The sequence below is a fragment of the Palaemon carinicauda genome, chromosome 39 (assembly GCF_036898095.1).
Source record: "Palaemon carinicauda isolate YSFRI2023 chromosome 39, ASM3689809v2, whole genome shotgun sequence".
Lineage (NCBI taxonomy): Eukaryota > Metazoa > Arthropoda > Malacostraca > Decapoda > Palaemonidae > Palaemon > Palaemon carinicauda.
Window position 1 is genome coordinate 39,437,232 of NC_090763.1, and position 20,000 is coordinate 39,457,231.

Genomic DNA, 20,000 nt, shown 5'->3' on the forward strand with positions numbered 1-20,000 from the left:
ATAGTAAACAGAACTTGTTTATCTGAAAGAAAAACCATTAAACACCACTTTAATAAGATACCAAGGTATCAAGTCATACAAAATCTGTATTACAAATCAATCACATTAGCGTTAGAAACGCTTGGCACACATGTCTGAACTTATGCAAGGTTCACCTTTGAAAGAAGGAACAGTCTATATGGGCACTTGGTGCCCTTATTTAGTTTGTAGTACAGTATGTACCTACACACTCACCCTGGACTTAATCGTCCCAATTAAGACCACTGTTCCTCGCAGAGTTAAACAGTAGGGTTAACTACACGACCCACTGCTACCACAGATCTCTTAAGTTCCTCTACTTGCTTCGCATAGTGGCGAAAGAACACCCTGGAAGACTTCCAGCCCATGTATGAACGGAGATGTTCAAAATCCATACAATTAAAGAAATTTAGGGATGAGGCAACTTTCCTCGGATCGTGACCTGCGGGTGTACTGTCAGGATCCGCTCTGCGAATAAAATATGTCATTTTCGCTCTGAGTTGATTCAGAGATAAATTTGAGCCTGATGTTTCTCCCCTGAATAGTTGACTACCCTTGAAGTCTGAAGTTCTACGAAGATAGACCTTTAGGCATTCTACTGGACATAGAGATGCATCTTCTTTCAGAGGGCAGATTCTCCAGGGACCCCACCTGTTGGTGGGTAACTCATTCTTGGCGAGAAACGTAGGATCCGGAAACAGGTTCAGCTCCTCCCCATCCAGGAACTGAACACGACCTGCCTCTCTCGAGAGGGCTACGATCTCACTAACCCTGGCCCCGGACGCGAGTGCAAATAGGAAAATAACTTTTTGCGTCAAATCCTTTAACGCACATTCTTCATTGCTCAACAAGGAGGCGAAATGAAGAACTTTGTCTAAAGACCATGAGATGGGCTTTGGAGGTGCTGAAGGTCTGAGCCTAGCGCAGGCTTTCGGAACTTTATTAAAGATCTCGTTACCTAGGTCGATCTGGAAGGCAAATAAAATGGGTCTCATCAAAGCCGATTTACACACTGAAATCGTGTTAGCTGCCAATCCTTGGCCATGGAGGTGGATGAAGAAAGATAAGCAGAAATCTGTTGAGATCTCCTGCGGATTCTTTGCCTTTACAAAGGCCACCCATTTTCTCCAAGATGACTCATATTGCCTTCTAGTCGATTTGCACTTGTATTCCTCTAGGAAGTCTATGCTGGCTTTCGAAATCCCGAAGCGCTTTCTCACCGCTAGGGCGAGAAAATCATGAGCTGCAGGGTCTGGGTTTTCTGTAATGAAGCGCAGACAGTCGACTTCTGGACTCGCTGGGTCAGAACTGGATGTGGTAGCGGCACGAACTTCATCTGTAGTTCCAACGCCAAGGGGAACCACATACTGTTCGCCCACTTGTGGGCCACTATTGCCGCTACCCCCCTGAAGGATCTCAGTTTGTTGAGGACCCTCAACAGAAGGTTGTGAGGAGGGAACAGATAAATCCTGGACCATCTGTTCCAGTCGAGGGACATTGCGTCCACTGCTTCCGCTAAGGGGTCCTCGTACGGGGACACGTACAGGGGCAACTTCTTGTTGTCTTTCGTCGCAAAGAGGTCTATTTGCAGTTCTGGGACTTGATTCAGAATGAAGGAAAATGATCCTGCGTCTAAGGACCATTCCGACTCTATCGGTGTGAACCTGGATAGAGCGTCCGCTGTCACATTGCGGACTCCTTGAAGGTGAACTGCCGACAGGTACCACTTCTTCTTTTCCGCCAATCGGAAAATGGCTAACATCACTTGGTTGAGAGGTGGTGACCTCGACCCTTGTCGATTCAAGCATCTCACAACCACCTCGCTGTCTGTCACCAATCTTATGTGGATCGAGTGACGCGGGGAGACTTTCTTTAAGGTAAGGAGCACTGCCATAGCTTCTAGAAAGTTTATATGAAAGGTCCTGAATAGCTTGGACCAAGTCCCCTGGACTTTTTTCCGATGAGAGTGACCTCCCCATCCCTCCTTTGAGGCGTCTGAGTGAATCGTCATCGACGGGGGAGGTGGCTGAAGAAGAACCGACTTCTTTAGATGTCTGGCTTGGGACCAAGGTCTGAGAAGAGTACGTAGCCGAGGCGGCACTGGTCTTCTCAGGTCTCTTCGCGCGTTTGATGCATACCTTCTCCAAACTCCGGTTGCATCCTTTAGCTGTGCTCTTAGCACTGGGTCTGTCACTGAAGCAAACTGGAGAGAGCCTAGTACCCTCTCCTGTTCGCGTCTTGATATCCTTTCGGAATCTAGAAGTCTCTTGACAGAGCCCGTTATCTCCTTCCTTTTCTTCATTGGGATGGAGAAACTGTGTGACAAAAGGTCCCAGTGGATTCCCAGCCACTGGAACTTTTGGGATGGAGAAAGTCGAGACTTTTTCTTGTTGATCTTGAAGCCTAGGTACTCTAGGAACTGGATCACCTGACTGGAAGCTTGCAAGCATTCGGTCTCGGATGCTTCCCACACCAGCCAGTCGTCCAGGTAGGCTACTACCTGAATTCCCTTTAGGCGTAATTGTTTGAGAGCTGCGCTCGCAAGCTTCGTGAAAATCCTTGGGGCTATGTTTAGCCCGAATGGCATGGCTCTGAAGGCGTACAGTTTCCGTTGTAGCCTGAACCCTAGGTAGGGGGAGAGTCGACGGCTGATTGGAATGTGCCAATAGGCGTCTGACAAGTCTATAGAGACTGAGTATGCCCTCTTGGGCAGTAAGGTCCTTATGTGTTGCAGTGTTAGCATCTTGAATTTGCAATTCACTATGAACTTGTTGAGTGGTGACAAGTCCAGAATGACTCTGAGCTTTTCTGAGTCTTTCTTGGGAACACAAAACAGCCTCCCTTGGAATTTGATGGACTTCACCTTTCGGATCACATTTTTCTCCAACAGTTCTTGAACGTACTCCTCCAAAATGGGGGTGGAGTGTTGGAAAAACCGAAGGCATGGGGGTGGAGTGCTGTACCAGCTCCAACCCAGTCCATTCTTGAGTAGGCTTTGGGCCCAGGGATCGAAGGTCCAGCGATCCCAAAATTTCATCAGTCTCCCTCCTACCGGTATCATTTCACTTGGACTGCCGTCCTGAGGTCTTGCCTCCCTGACCACGACCACCTCTGAATCCCCTTCCCCTTGAGGGGCGCCTAGACGAGCCTCTGGCTGCTCCTCTAGGTTTTGCACGAAAGGAAGAAGACTGTCCTTCGAACGTTGGGGCGAATGTGGTTGACTGACCTGGCACAGCCTGGGGTACCCACTGAAAGGCAGTCGGGGTTTGTGCCACCATCTGGGGCACTGGAGGCAAAGGCAATTGCAGTTGCTGTTGCTGTCTATAAGGCTTGGCTGGCCGAAATGGTAGCCTAGTCTTCATATTCTTCCTCTTTGGTTGAGGACCCTCATCCGGGGAAGATTTTCTTTTGATAGCCAGGCCCCACTTCTGGAGAAGGTTTCTATTCTCCACGGCGGCCTTATCAACAACCTCTTTGACCACATCGGTAGGGAAAAGGTCTTTTCCCCAAATGTTGGAGGAGATTAACTTCCTTGGCTCGTGTCTCACCGAAGCCCCGGTGAACACGAACTCCCTGCAAGCTCTCCTTGCCTTGACGAAGCTATGAAGGTCCTTCGTCACTGTGGCTAGGTGAGACTTAGCCACTACCATGAACATTTCATGGACCTTGGGGTCACTTGCCATCGTCTCGAGAGTAGTCTGATGAGACATTGAGGCAGCCAGTCTTTCTTTTGTCTCGAACTCTCTTCGTAAAAGAGATTCGGACAGCTTGGGGAGGTCCTCGCCGAATTGCCGTCCGGCAATATCAGCCTCCAACTTTCCCACTGAGAATGTCAGATGGACATCCTTCCAGTCTTTGTGGTCCATAGGTAGAGCCAGCGACAAGGGTTTACACTCCTCCAGGGAGGGGCAAGGCTTGCCGGCCTCGACTGCCTTTAGGACAGCCGCAAACCCTTTCTGTAAAAAGGGGAAGGCTCTATCAGGAGAGGACACAAACGAAGGGAGCTTCTTGCTCAATGCAGCTACCTTCGAATTCGAGAAGCCCCTCTCTTTCATCGAGGATGAAAGTAGGGCTTGAGCCTTAGCGTGGTCCATAATAATGACCTCCTTCGGCTCTGTCTCCTCCCTTGAAGCTGGTTCTTTTCTCAGCCGGACATAGCAGTCCGGATATGATGCCTTGCTGGGCCAGAATTCTACCTCCTCTAGGGGAACTGAACCCAGCTTATCCGAGATGACGATCTTTCCAGTCGTCATCGGCATGTGCTCAGCATACCTCCATGGGTTAGCATCTGAGCATATGGGAAGGTCTTTCACATTGAGCCTTTTCCGGGGCCCATGTGATTCTGCCAGGGACTGCATACGCAGTTCCATTGCAGCCGCCTTCTCCTGATTCTCCTTCTGCATTTGTTGGATCATTCCAACAATCGAAGAGAGGGCCTGTCCCAGTTCTACTGGGAGACCAGCCGATGTTGAGGGGATAGGCTCCGGCATCTGAACCGGAGTAGCCGACACCTCGTCGACCTCATCCTCTACGACATCCGGGGTTTGAACTTGATCCTGACCTTCTGCCAGGAGGTCTTCTTCCAAACGTTCGTCCAGGTCAGACATCCTGTCACACAACTGGATGTCTTGCATCGCATCTGCGACTTCCTCGTCCACCTGGACTTGATCTTGAGGGATCTCCTCTTGAGGCTGGGGAATCACTGCCTCAGCTGATGCCTGGGGAAAAAGATACGCCCTCATCTTCTCACTTGGAAGATAAGGGCCAGAGGTGTTCTTCTTGAAGCCCCTTACCCAAGTACGAAGCTTTTCCCTAGCTATATCCCTTGATTCCGCCGTTCTAGGGGAATCAAAAGCCTCAGTAATCAGGTTAGTGCATACAGTACATACCTGAGGGTCCCAATACTGGAGATCATCCTTGGAGACAGCGCATGCTGCGTGTCTCCTACAACACTCATGTCCGCAGAGGTTCTTGCTGCGGACATTGCAGAAAACATTTCCGCACTTCGGAGGGTCCTCCTGTAAAGAGAAGAAATTTCCATGAGTATCAAGTGAACTATGTATCACTGGATATGCATAGTATAGCATAACAATTCATAAAGGAAAGACACACACTTGTGTTTCCCTCACAACCCATTGTTGCAGCCTTCCAGATAATAAAATCAAAATGGTTTATCTCTACTAGAGTAACCAATGCAAGGTTTCCAGAGGAAACAGGTGGAGCTCACACCTAGGCAATGATTTTAAAATCCTGGATAATAGACGGGGAAGAACTCTGCTTCCTGTCTGAGGGCAACAGCAAAGGGCTGTGCAAGAAAACACAATAGTGTTAGAAGATACAGTGCTGTACCTAAACTTTTACTATAGTTTTCTTCTTACTGTATATGCTATACAGAAGAATACTAGTACAGTATAGGAGGATGTGTGCCGGCCTGCCTTTGCCGGCCGGCACACACCACAATTAGCTTTAAAGTATACTACTTAACAGCTATAGGGCGGCAGCCCTCTGGTTCAAATGCCTGTGCCGGCGGCAGCAGCTGCCGGCCAGCAACAGCCAGTGTTGGCCGGCAATGATTGCCGGCCAGCAACTACACAAGGTAGTACCCAGCTGCCGGCCACACTCTTGGTGACCGGCAGCCAAGGACTGACATAAGCCGGCCGGCAAAGGTACAAGACCGATGCCAGCCGGCAGCAAAAGAACCAGAAGACTACACCTGCCCGGCTGCCGGCCTCATAGGCCGGCAGCCGGGACAGGTACAGCACTAGAAGAAAATAGAATGGATGCCGGGATAAGAGTGTACACAACCCCCCAAGCCCGGCAACCGAAAGAGTGCATATAAGGAAGGGGAGAAACTTAATTCAGGCTTCCTTGACCAATGCCGTCCGGCTCTGCCGGCAGGCATGGATGAGGGACCAAGAGAGGTCCGGGCAGCACTCGAAAACATAAGACCCTTGCCGTCCAGCATCTCTGCCGGCCGGCAATGGGCTTAGTCAATTCCACATCCCAACCTATACTAGGTCCAGAAGTAGAATGACATACAGTACAGTAATACCCCTGCCGGCCAGCTCTGCCGGCCGGCAAGGTACAGTACAGTAATGGCTAGGCCATTACGGAGATAGAGGGGGAAGGGACAAGAGGGTCCTGCCAACCTTGCTTTAGTGACAGATCACCCGCAGCCAAGAACTTTGTCTTAGCCTAAGGGAGATCTAAGGGAAAGGGCCAGCACAGTAGTATAATACCTGCCAACTTCCAGAGCACCAAAGCAAGGAAGGCGTTGCTACTCCCAAGGGAAGATTTTATCCTCCCCGAGAACAGCAACAGGACTTAGTCTGGTCGATCACACAAGAAGGAATCATAACTTACAGAAACCTTCGATAGTGACCTAAGGGAGCTAAGCTCCCTTTGTAAGTGTTAGGTCAGCGAGGGAGACTCTGCCCCAAGCCAGACAACACGGACTCAGACTAAAAACTCTGTTGTTCTGTCCCTCTTTGAACCAGACTTTGCTGGAACAGGAAGGTACAGTAACACCCTAGTATAGTTTTATCGAAAATAAATTCGGAAAAAACCACTTAGGGATAAGCCCAAGGCTTAAACAGAGGGAAAGGGATTGCATACCTTCTCCGAAGAAAAGAAAGCAACCGGGGAGTATAATAAAGTATACTAAGGCTCCATAAGCAATTAGCCTAGGCACCAAGAGAATCGATTACCTAATTCACCGAAACTCTCACGTATACAATCTTGGAAATATTCCACACAGTCTAAAATGTATAAAATATAGCCTAAAGCTTCAATAAAATTTTAATTACACTCGGAAAAACCAAAATCATGCATTAAGTACTAGGACCAAACGACTAGGCTACATGGCCTAGCGTAGGCCAGAATGGCGAATACTTCGCCAAATAATACTAAGCACGAAAGGAAATCCTATGTAAAGCTAAATAGCTAAAATTTATTAAGCAAAACAACCAGGAATGTCACTCTGACTAACTAATTTATACCTAGCGAGTGACAGTGTCCAGGACACCTCTGGTAGGCTACGGCTCTTGTATCAAAGATTAATCCTATTAATCACTCAAAATTTTACCAAGAGCCTACATTTATACATAACAGACACTATACTCAACTTATCCGAGGTCAACGAAGACGAAGAAGCCATGAAAAGCTGAATAAATCCAAGATTTGCGAGAAAACAGGAAAAAACACCGAGTTGTTAAGCTACGCAAAAAGGAATACAGATGGCGCCAGGATTGGCGCCAGGCACGCATACGAATCGGGGGATAGGGAAGCCTTGGGAGCGGCTCCCCTTTTTCTTTCCCAAATTCGTATCTCGTCAATCTCCCTCCTACGAGACGAATCTCTGTTCAGGTCGTAGATTGCCATGTGACGTGTCTAGAATACGTCCTCTGATATGTCGCGATATCCCTTTCACGAGGGATACTCGCTCCAGGAGTTAGAATTCTGGTACCTTAAGGTAAATTCTCTGGGAATATCGCCGTAGTTGTAATATACCCTAGGAAGCTACCCTATAGGAACTTCCATCAGGACGACATGGCTTGAGCCCAAAAATATATATATATACATATATATAAATGTATATATATACATATATATATATATATATATATATATATATATATATATATATATATACATATATATATATAAACATATATATATACATATATATACATATAAACATATATATATATATATATATATATATATATATATATATATATATATATATATATATACATATATATATATATATATATATATATATATATATATATATATATATATATATATATATATATATATACATATACATACATATATATATATATATATATATATATATATATATATATATATATACATATATATATATATATATACACACATATATATATATATATATATATATATATATATATATATATATATATATATTTATATATATATATCTATATATACAGTGTATATATATACATTATATATATACACACACACACACATATATATATATATATATATATATATATATAATGTATATATATACATACTGTATATTCATATACATATATATATACATATATACATATATATATATATATATATATATATATATATATATATATATATATATATATAAAATATATATATACACATATACATTTATATATATACATATATATATATATATTTACATACATACATATATATATATATATATATATATATATATATATATATATATATATATATATAAACTTTTACACATTCTCCATATGTTAGTTTTACTTCACTACATCACAGAATTTAGTAGAGTAAGTTTTCATGCCACAGAACCAATGTTTACACCATTTAATTTTGGTGCTTTTATTTTTTCCACGTCAGTTTAGCTCGGCAGATGTTGGGTAGGAAGAGATGTTACCACGGTGCTGGCTGTTTGTCAACTGAGGTTAGTCGGTTGGGAGAACTGAATAGTGTGTGGGCACTCTAGATATCCCGGTAGGACTGTCAGTTCAGCGCACTGTCAGTTAAAACTCTGCGTGTATGGCGGGCTTTACTCTGTCTATTCCCTATGGGATTGTTCCCAGGCTGTCAACTTAGCAATGTCTATCTACACCATTGCGTCGACTTATCTACCAAGTACGGAAAAGTTAGACCTTGGGCCAAGGTCGGCTCTATATAGCTGTCGCCTTAGGGCACAGCTACTGCCGCCTAAGGTCAATTGGTACCTGATTTCGCCATCTTAGGTTGTCTGAGCAACCAGTTTCGGGGAGAAAGTGTTCTATTGATATGAATCTTTTCTTTCCCTGTATTCTACCACTAGTTAAGATTTCACATAAAATTCTGAGCTGTTTGGCATGAGTCTCCATTGTAGTGTAGTCTTAGCTGTAGCCAGTGGTAGCTAGTTGATGTGAATCTATTTACAATATTTATAAAATAATAATTTAATTATGTATTTTTTGTACATTTCATATTTTATGATTTGAAAATTTTCTATGGCGTCAATTACTCATTGAAATTTTTCTATCTTTACAGGTTGCTCAGGACATGGAGTGTTCTACGGTAACCTGCACTAGGAGGGTAAAGATGCCTTATGGTCATAAGACCTGCCGGAAACATGCAGACTCATGTTTTCAAGGGATCCTTCGTTATTTGGGAACCATCAAATTGCAACATATGCAAGGATCTCCTCCACTCTGGCTTCTACGCTACTGACATTTCTAAAGAATTGAGAGTGGGCCAGAAAACCATAAGACACTGGGCGAGGGGGTTTCAAAAGAGCTTTCAACAAGGTTCCTCTTATCTTCCTCCAATGGAATTAAAAGGTCTCCTATTCCCCAGGGCTTATGTGACTGCAGTGTACAGTCATCAGATACCAACGGTTCAGTTTCCATAGGTTCCGCTAGTTCCTGCAAATAAAGTCCTAGATGCGCTTCAGGACATGAATTTGGATGCTGACAACGTGTCAACAACCTCTTCCGTTACGTTGGAAAAAGAAAGACTGTTGCTGACAACGAAGGCCTCGGATAACTTTAACTCTCTCGACAGTCAGCAGGTTAGCACTATCCCCAGTGCTTCTTTACTGATTCATGTTCCTATGTCTGATACACCTGCCTTGTCTTCCACTCCTCTTCCGACTCCAACTGCCCCCTTATTCCCTGGTCATTTGGAGTTAATGGCTTCCATGAAAGTGTTCATGGAAAATATCCATACAGAGCATAAGAAGTCACAAGCGTCCTTGGAGGCGAAGATAGAGGCGCTTCAACAGGCACCAAAGGCAAAGGCTCCACCAGCCTCGAGTCTGCCAGAATGAACGGCAATGAACCCTTGGCGTTATACAGGACATATGGTTCTGAGTGAGGGGTACCTTTATATTGGTGAAGGCATGGGCTATAAACCGGTTTCGGACTTAGAGTTTTACAATCCAAGAATTAATCTTTCAGCTATGTTAGGTTAAGTTCCAAAGTGTCTATTAGATATGATACAATTCCCAAGGACACGATCATCTTAGATCATGGTAAGGTTCAAACGCTGTTGGTCAAGGAGCTCAAGTCAGCTTAGTTTACTAATACTCAACTTTCTGCTTTTGACTAGAAGCAAACAACTTTTGTAGCTCCCAAAGATAATGTCTTTCCTTTTGCCTAAAAGAGTCTGGAGGCTGCTAAGAAGGCAGTAGTGGAAGGTAGTAGACCTTTGCCAATACTCGAGGAGTGCGTCTGTTTTTCTTGCTCTCCCATATGACTGTTGGGAAGATGTCCAGTGCACCTTCAAGGTTGGCAAACTGGACAGAGACATTGGAGGTAAGCAGTTTAATGAAAGATTGCCCAGAATTCCTGATTTCCTTTTAAATGAATAATTGGATGCCAAAGAGAGACTGGCTGCTGCTTTGTTGCACCAGTCGTATCTGGAAATGCTTATTGGGAACTACCCTAAATATAATCTCTTCCTGGTTCTGGCCTAAACCCATTTAGCGACCTTCCACCTGGATCTGCATGTGTTCTCTCTAGCTAGGAGAGCTTACCAGGAGCAAATCCTAGCAGCAGCAACTATTAGGCATGAGCCTAATGAAAAAAAACTGCCATTTTCCGACATTTCCCATGGGGGAGGGATGGCATTGTGTAAATTCCCTTTGCTTGTGTTTTCTCGACATTGCTAATTTCTTTGTGAACTTTGTGCTTTTTGGGTGGTTGGAATCTGTAATCCTATAAAGAAAAAACCCCGTTTCCCATCATTTCCTGTGGGAAAGGAGGGGGTGCACATAAAAAAAAACGCCATTTCTCGTGTTTTTTGTGATTTTTTTTTTTTTTGTGTGAATTTAGTGCTTATTTAGGTGTTTGGAATCTGGAGTGACATAGCTCAAAGACGGTTATTTTCCGTAATTCTAAAGCATCGGAAACGTTCAAAACACCTATAATTACATCATATTCCGTATTTTTTAAGCAGAAAAAACTATTGTTTGAATATAAAAATTTACCAAAAGTCTTAGGTTCGCTACAATTTGCAGAGATTACAAATCCCATCCTGAAAGCAAGACTCAAGGATGCCAACAGTCTGGAGAAGAAAGGCATCAAATGCTCAAAGAGATCATCACCACAAAACCCAGGATCTACTGTGCAAACAGCTCAGACTCATGTTCCCCTGAAGTTCCCTTCTCCATCGGTGACAATCTACACAGATGTCTTGGAAAAGAGTTGGGGAGGTCAAACCTCAGCCAAGAAGATATAGGGTTAGTGGTCAGTTGCATTTCAACAGTTTCATATTAAAATTCTGGAAGCGATGGCAGTGTTTCTCCTTCTGAAGAAATTGAACCCAAAGAGGAACTAACACATCAGGTTAGTCCTCGACAGCAAGACTGTAGTCCACTGAATCAATAGACAGGGTTCAAGATCTCCACAGATCAATCACATGACTCTGGCCACTCTCTCTTTATCGAAGGGGAGAAATTGGCATCTCTCAGCAGTTCATTTAGAAGGGGTTCGCAATGTGACGGCAGATGCCCTTTCAAGATTCAAGCCTCTGGAAACAAAATGGTCCCGGGATGAAAAATCATTCTGTTTTATTCTAGAACAATTCCTTGAACTGCAAGTCGATCTCTTTGCGATAAACTTTAAAAAGAAGCTTCCCCGTTACATAGCACCGAATCTAGACTCTGATGCAGTGGGGATAGATGCGATGTCACTGGATTGGAATCAGTGGACTCACATTTATCTTTTTCTACTGTTCAATCTCCTTGTGAGGGTTCTGGACAAACTATAAACCTTCGGAAACAGCTATCCTAGTGGCCCCCAATTGGCTCAAGAGCAATTGGTACCCTCTTGTTCTAGAACTCATACCTCGTCAGATCCCTCTGACGACACCAGTGGTGTCCCAAACTGTTCAACAGGAGACTGTCTTTGCTTCTTCCTGGATAACGAAGAACCTTCAGCTCATGATTTTCTCGTCCTAGCAGCTAATAGAAAATACAGAGTTTCAAAGGACAGGATTGATTTCATAGAAGAATACAAGTCCTGTACTACAAAGAGACAATATTTATCTTTGGGGAAAAAAATAGGTGGAGTTTAAGCAACGCAAGCCCACTTCTATTACAATAGAATTCTGCTTACCATTTTTTTGTCTCACTCTATGACCAGGGTCTGGCCTCTACAACTATTTCCTCATGTAAATCAGCCCTAACCAGACCTATTGTTTATGCTTTCGACATAGACCTTAACAGCGAATTGTTCAACAAGATCCCTAAGGCTTGTGTTAAACTGAAACCGAATGCTCCCTCAAATCCATTTCATGGTCTTCCGATAAAGTCTAGCACTTACCCTCCTCAATAGATAACCATTCTGCTTCATTGAAGGATCTTACTTTCGGCGAGATTGTAGAGCTATCAAAGGATGATGGCCATATTGAATTCTTGGAGTCGGGAGAAGTTACTGTATATACAGATTCTGCATTCCTGGCTAAAAAAAAATTCCCCACGAGACGTTGGGGCCTTGGAAGATCATCCCTCTGAAGGAAGATCCTTCTTTTTGCCCTGTGGAATGCCTTAAAGCTTACTTGTCAAAGAGTGGAGCTTTTCAATGCAGTCAACTTTTTAAAGAGGAAACAATAGGATCTAATCTATCCTTGAAACAATTGAGGTCCAAACTCACCTTTTTCATCAGAAGGTCTGACCCGGACAGTATTCCAGCAGATCATGAACCCAGTAAAGTTCCCTCTTCCTTAAACTTCTTCCTGTGTCTGTACTTTGAAGGCTTACAAGCCTATACTGGATGGAAGTCTTCAAGAGTGTTTATCAAACATTACTTGCAACAACTGGGGGAGATTAAACACTTCATTGTGGCAGCTGGTAATGTGATTAAACCAGCTTTTCAATGTTGTGCATGGACTCTTATGGACAGTACACTTTGGGACTGTACAGTGTTCATAGTGCAAGTTGAATGTTCTTCTAATCTGCATTTTGTTATTAACTCTTTATATTGAAGAGTCAAAAGGTAGCCTTATTTTTTCCGTATTCTTTTCCATACGATGTTACTGGAGTAATCATTTCTTGTTTTTAAGCATTAAAAATGTAAACATTGTTGCACCAATTCTGTTACATTTGCTTGTTTTTGGAAATAAGGAAAAGACTGTACGTCTTTTAGCATTTCCTTTACATGGACCTAATGTTTCTATATAAAAATTGTACCTCCTATTACAGACTATTTCCTATTCGGTATGTGTTCATGCATATGTCTTCATCACGGTGAGTGGGGCTGTGATGATAACTGTCTCATTTCAATACAATTTACAAAAACTTTCAGACTCCAACAATGGAGTTGGACTGCTGTCCCAAATAGTTATATTTTGGAAGTGTAAAACAAACCATAATTTGATATAATAATTGTAGAACAATTTTACATCTATAATTAGTGAGGTTGACTTATAAAAACACCTATAAGATTTAAACTCCAATATGCCACAACTGAGAATTTTTAATTCTCTGGTACACTGAACAATTACATTAGTTAACCCCTTGAGGGAAAAAGAATTGTTTGGTAATCTCAGTATTGTCAGGTGTATGAGGACAGAGGCGAATGTGGTAAGAATAGGCCAGACTATTCGGTGTAAGTGCAGGTAAAGACAAAATGAGCTATAACCAGAGAGATGGATCCAATGTAGTACTGTCTGGCCAGTGAAAGGACCAATAATTACTCTTTATATGTAGGCAGAGACAAAATAGGCTGTAATGAGAGAGAGAGAGAGAGAGAGAGAGAGAGAGAGAGAGAGAGAGAGAGAGAGAGAGAGATCCAATGTAGAACCTTCTGGCCAGTTAAAGAACCAATAATTACTCTCTAGCAGTATTATATCAACAGATGACTGGTGCCCTAGCCAAACTACTACTATGTACAGTATTGCATTGTGCATCGTTTTATTTTTCATTTATTATTGCATTATGTTTTAATTACCACTTTATTTAAAGGTATTAGCAATAATGTTAGGTATATTGAATGATTTAAATGTATTCAACAATATTTCACTGTAGTTTATAGCTTTATTATAAAATTAAATGTGGTATTTTTGTAGAGCTTAAAACGAATTAGGTGATTTACATGTAAAAAGTGACTGACCATATGAAAAAATCAGGACATGAAAGCCATTCCAGAACAAATTAAATTTGCATCTAGAGGCTTTACTCAGTATATATATATATATATATATATATATATATATATATATATATATATATATATATATATATATATATATATATATGTATATACTGTATATATGTACAGTATATATAAATACACACATAAAAATCTATATATATATATATATATATATATATATATATATATATATGTGTGTGTAAATATATAAATATATATACTGTATATATATATATATATATATATATATATATATATATATATATAAGTTTGTGAGTATATTTCTGTGTGATTACTCTTTAATTTTGACTATACTGTAAGTTTGTATGTGCAGCCAAAGGCAACATAAAACATAAGCAAACTAATAATAAACAATGGTGAAAACTGGATTTCTACCTAGCGACCTTGATAAGTTACTGGAGCAAGATGGCTGTCATCTACACATATACGAGCTTGGTTCATGTGGCATCTATTGTATGATATCTATGTAACGTATACATATCAGTTGCAAAGGTGACTAGTGTAATTAAAACTATAGACTAATATTCAAATGGGAGTTCTACATACTATAGTCAGACATAAAACCCTAATGCCGGGTAATTACCAAAGCTACGCTAACCATGCTGTTATATTGCTAACTATTGTATAAGGATACATGTTAGCTTATTAACTACAATCATCATCTCCTCCTGTGTGCACTGAGTGAGTTTATAAGATATACAAGCAGCAAAGACATAGATGATGATAAACTTATTAGCTAGTTTCTTCAAAGGGGTGTTATGCAGTTATGGCCAATGACATATAAGCATGATTTTCTACACACAACTCTTACAATAGTACAAAATAAGAAAAAAGAAAATCCTAATTCACGAAACATTTAATTAGTTGTTTATGCTCGAGTATTTTCCACCATTCATAAAAATACATGGTATTTCTTTACAAGAGCACGCTCTCCATTTACTCCAAAATTATGCAGTCCTGCAGCTCTCCTCTTCTTGTACAGTAATTAGGAGGTTCTTTAAATGGGGGAAAGCAAAAACATGGCAAGATATGTTGAGCATTGGAGGAGGGGTTATAAAAATACTAGTTTGATTTCATAACTAAACATCCTGGAACTAACAACGTTAACATAATCAACCTAACAGAAGTTTGTGATGCCAGCGTACATAAACAAAGTTCATGATGCCAGTGTACATTTGATATACCATATATTCAAAATAGATACTAAATTGAAAATGGATCAATTACTCAAAAGTGTCACTATTTGTGAATTGTATAATCTATGGACACTTTGGAGTAATTACTCCATTTTTAATTTAGTTTATACTGTATTTTGTTAAATGTACGCTGGCATCACGAACTTCTGTTTATGTACGCTGGCATTGCGAACTTCTGCTAGGTTCAGTTATGTTGACGATGTTAGTTCCAGGTCGTTTAGTGAAGAAACCAAGGTAGTTTTTTTTTATAACCCCTCCCTCCTTGCTCAGCAGATCTTGAAATTCTTTGCTTTCCCCCTATTTAAAGAACCTCCTAATTACTGTACAAGAAGAAGAGAGCTGTAGGACTGCATAATTTTGGAGTAAATGGAGAGCGTGCTCTTGAAAACAAATACCATGTATTTTTACATATTATAATATTAAACAAAGTGCTGCATCATTTTAGCACTTGGAAACATGCACTGTACACTCAAATTCCCAAATGGTTAACAGCTGAAAAATTGTTGATTCCTTTTTTTGACAGATTAATCAGAAGAAATTTTTAAGTCTTTAACTTTACCCTCTTTTGGTTGCAAGATGTCTGCAATAGTACTTTTTGCATGTGCACTAATATTACCTGCCAAACCTTCAATTCCCACATCTGCTACACTGCCTTCTCTCTATATCATATTCATTTTCACATCTTTAACTCAAGATGTGCATAAAATTTTCTTTGGGGGTTGAAACACACTTTTCCCCTTTTTTTTCTTTCAAGTTTTTACAAGCCTTTGCTACATAATAGCAAAGGATTGACCACCAAATCAACTTTTGTGTTATAAATGAAAAGGCGCAAAAGATCAAAGGGTGGTTTAGCAACACATATGATACACATATTAATAAATATTCTAATTACAATAATCTAAGGTATAATATAAATGGGGCTAAGAGTTGTCACTATTGCCCTTTTACTAGTGATGATAGAAACAAAACACAATGAAAACATTACATACCTTTTCCCTGTCACTTAGTTTCAAAAATTTCTCTTTTTCCTCTTCTTCTTTCTTCCTTTTTTCTTCTTCTTCCTTTCTTTTCTTTTCTCTTTCTTTTTGAGCCTTCTTTTTTGCCTTTTTTCGCTCTGCTAATACAGCCGCTTGCTTTTCCTCCTCTTCTGGGGTTAAAGGTACTGGGATGTTTGCCTAAAGAAATTAATTTCTTTTTCAACTACTCTACATGATCAAAAGTTGAAATCATGGTTATGTAGGACTGTGTTGTTAACATTTCCTACCTAATATATTTAAAGACCAACACAATTACCTCTCTTTAATCTTGTTTAATCTACTGATCACACTATTAACAATGGGTCACATGAAAAATTTTTACTGTATGTATGTATGCATGTGTATATATATATATTCTCTCTCTCTCTCTCTCTCTCTCTCTCTCTCTCTCTCTCTCTCTCTCTCTCTCTCTCTCTCTCTCTCTCTCTCTCTCTCTATTCCTATGAGCCTACCCTGTTGTTCATAAGGCTTCTTCTCCAGAAGGTAGATTTATTGAAATTTACCCCTAAAACTTATTAAACATTTTCCCACTTCCTTTAAAAAGATATATGCATCTGGTAAAGTAATGGAACAATCTAGCAATAAATACTGAGGAGCACCAGTGGTTCCTTATTATCCAGTTTTCCCTCATATAGGCCTACATGATAAAACGACATACCCCTCTTTCATTTATTGCATTTTCAACTGTCTTCCCTTTTGGATTTGATAGGATTCCTGCCTAAAAATAACTGTTGTGAGGAATGCAATGTTTCACTGTTCCACCAATAATTTGGGGTCTATTTTTAATAAGTAGGTTATGGTTTTATTTTTAAATCTTTGGAAAACCTTTCATTTATAGATGCTCTCTCTGTTAGCATTGACTTCATCTCTTTAAAGATATCATAAAATGAAATATGTTGAACTCTACTTAAATTTTCCATATCGACTGTATATTAAACACCAAGGTCTATCCAAAATTAAATTGGCCTTTACTGCGAATTACCTTGTTACAGTTGCAGGATATCAGTATCAATAATTTTTTTTTCTGACTGCTCTTTATATCAAATAAGGAAAAATAATTTTGAGTAGAGTTGAATATATTTCATGGCCTTTAAACTATTTTAATTTGATAATTAAGAACATAATTTTTGAGAGAGAGAGAGAGAGAGAGAGAGAGAGAGAGAGAGAGAGAGAGAGAGAGAGAGAGAGAGAGAGAGAGAGAGAGAGAGCAATTTAGTTTAAGCATTTAGAAAGTTCTTATGATCTTATCTAAATTATTCTTGAACTCATTTACCGTGTTACTGTTTACTACATCTGCTGGAAGTCTATTCCAAGTATTTGCTATTTTGTATGTAAAGAAATTGCCATATTGAGTGGTGGTGTATCTTTTCAATTCCAGTTTGTATCTGTTACCTCTGGACTGATTTGTGCTAAGCGAGATTAGATTGTTGTAATATCTACATTTGTTATTCCCTTAAGAATTTTAAATGCCCCTAATAACTGTCCTAAGCCTTAATCTTTGAGTTTTTTAGATCATATAAGTTTAAACGTTCCATTCTCAGTCTATATCCAAATTGCATTAGTGTTGGAACTAGCTTGGTGTCCCTAGCTTGTACTGCTTCCGGTGTATCTATATCTTTCTGAATACTTGGAGCCCAGAATATGACTCTGCATTCTAGATGGGGTCTTACTAGTGATGTGTACAGCTGTGTGATTCTGTATTTGAATTATCTCTTTATGTAGCCTTTTAGTTTTTGTGCTTTCTTTTCAGCTTTTATGCTGTTTGGTGAACTTTAAATCCTTGCTGATAATAATACCAGGATCATCCTCCTGATGCACATTTTCTATTTCATTACCCAGCAGTGAGTAATCTGATTGTGGGTTACTATAATCTATCTGCATGACTTTACATTTCCCACAGTCGAAAGTATATGAGAGAGAGAGAGAGAGAGAGAGAGAGAGAGAGTGAGAGAGAGAGAGAGAGAGAGAGAGAGAGGAGAGAGAGAGAGAGAGAGAGAGAGAGAGAGAGAGAGATAATTTTATTACACATTTTAATACTATATCTTTAAATTTTTACTAGTTTAGAACAGATGACAATTTTGGTTTAGATAGCACGGTTCCAGGAACTTCCTCCGCCCTTTTATCATTGAATTGTCATAGAATGTTAACAAGGAATGAAGAATATTTTTTTTTTAAAGACCAAGATGCAAAAATAGAAGATTGTTTACTACTGTAGTCAGATTCATACTTACTGAGGGAGGTTTTCATTTGAGTTATGTCCAACTTAGCAAAGTCTTACTTCTTTTTAAGTTCATTACATACTAAGAGTTTATAAATGTTTTATTTATAGCTTTACCTTTTGCGTTGTATTTTTTTCTATTTTGCATATTATTTGTGTTTATCTTTTATATTTGTTCTTTAAGTATGCATATAAAAATTCCAATCTCTCTGCATACTGTACATATATCAAGAAATTTTTTTAATAAATTTGCTAAAAGTGACTCTTTTCTATGCCATAGTGGTTGAAGCTATTTAGTCCGACTTAGCACATACTTACGGTGCAAAAACATCTAAAATGTAATTTTAAAAACTTTGGATGAGGTATTGGAAAGATAAAAGAGCTTATAAACATAATATGCAGTTCTCCAAGTTAGGTCTATATCATCCTAGGATAAGTCAGAAGAAATACTATAGTTATAAACTAAGTACTAACTACACACTTCTTTACATTCATACAAAAATGGTTCTTACCTTTAAGTAGTCAAACTTTTCGGGATGTAGAGCAACAAATCTCTGAAAATGATTTCTTGTATCTTTACTTTTTGATACATTGTAGGGTAAATGTCCACGTCCATCTGCAATACTAGGATCACAACCATTTTCCATAAGCCACCTACAGATAAGAATTAAAAGAATAGAGTTTTAAAATTCTGAATACAAAGTTATTTCAGTATTGCTTACACAAAAAGTATACCTTTCATGACTGAAGGTTGATAAAACAACTAAATACAGTAAGCTACTGGTTCAAATATCAAAACAACTCAACATAAATCCTTCAGCCACACATTCATAAAATGCTTAATTAATAAGAAAGTTGATCTATATTATATATAATTTCTATATAATATATATGTATATATATATATATATATGTATATATATATATATATATATATAATTTATATAAAATATGCATATAACGAATTGCGTAAATTCCCGCTCAAAACTCACCTGCTTTACATTACATAATCTGATACACAAGAGAATACCTCCGCGCTCTGAGAATAATACACAAATCTCAGACGATAATATATATGAACATTGACTATTCAAAGATCTTTTTGCGTTACACTCAAAACAAAACTGGGTGATTACTATACTTTTAACGGAACTATTCAACCTTTTACATTGGTTCTTAGTCAGGGAATACGAGCAAAGCACTGAAATAATTATTGGTGATTGAAATAATACACACTTTACAAAAACAAATATATTCTACAGAAAATAACAATTAAAAATTGACACCAATAATAAATCACTCGAAATTAAAAATCTGAATTAGACCTTAGGCTTATCACAAAAAAGATACTTCA

The 20,000-nt window shown here is 39.6% G+C and overlaps 1 protein-coding gene across 2 annotated transcripts in view; it reads right to left on the reverse strand.

Moving 5' to 3' along the window:
- LOC137631137 (tRNA endonuclease ANKZF1-like) overlaps nt 1-20,000 on the reverse strand; it is a 406,209-nt gene that overhangs the window by 20,564 nt on the left and 365,645 nt on the right. For both annotated transcript variants that reach the window (XM_068362804.1, XM_068362805.1), the window contains exons 13-14: nt 19,159-19,300; nt 16,381-16,566 (exon numbers count right to left, since the gene is read on the reverse strand). In XM_068362804.1, coding sequence (XP_068218905.1) covers nt 16,381-16,566; nt 19,159-19,300 — 328 coding nt within the window. The remainder of the gene's footprint in view (nt 1-16,380; nt 16,567-19,158; nt 19,301-20,000) is intronic.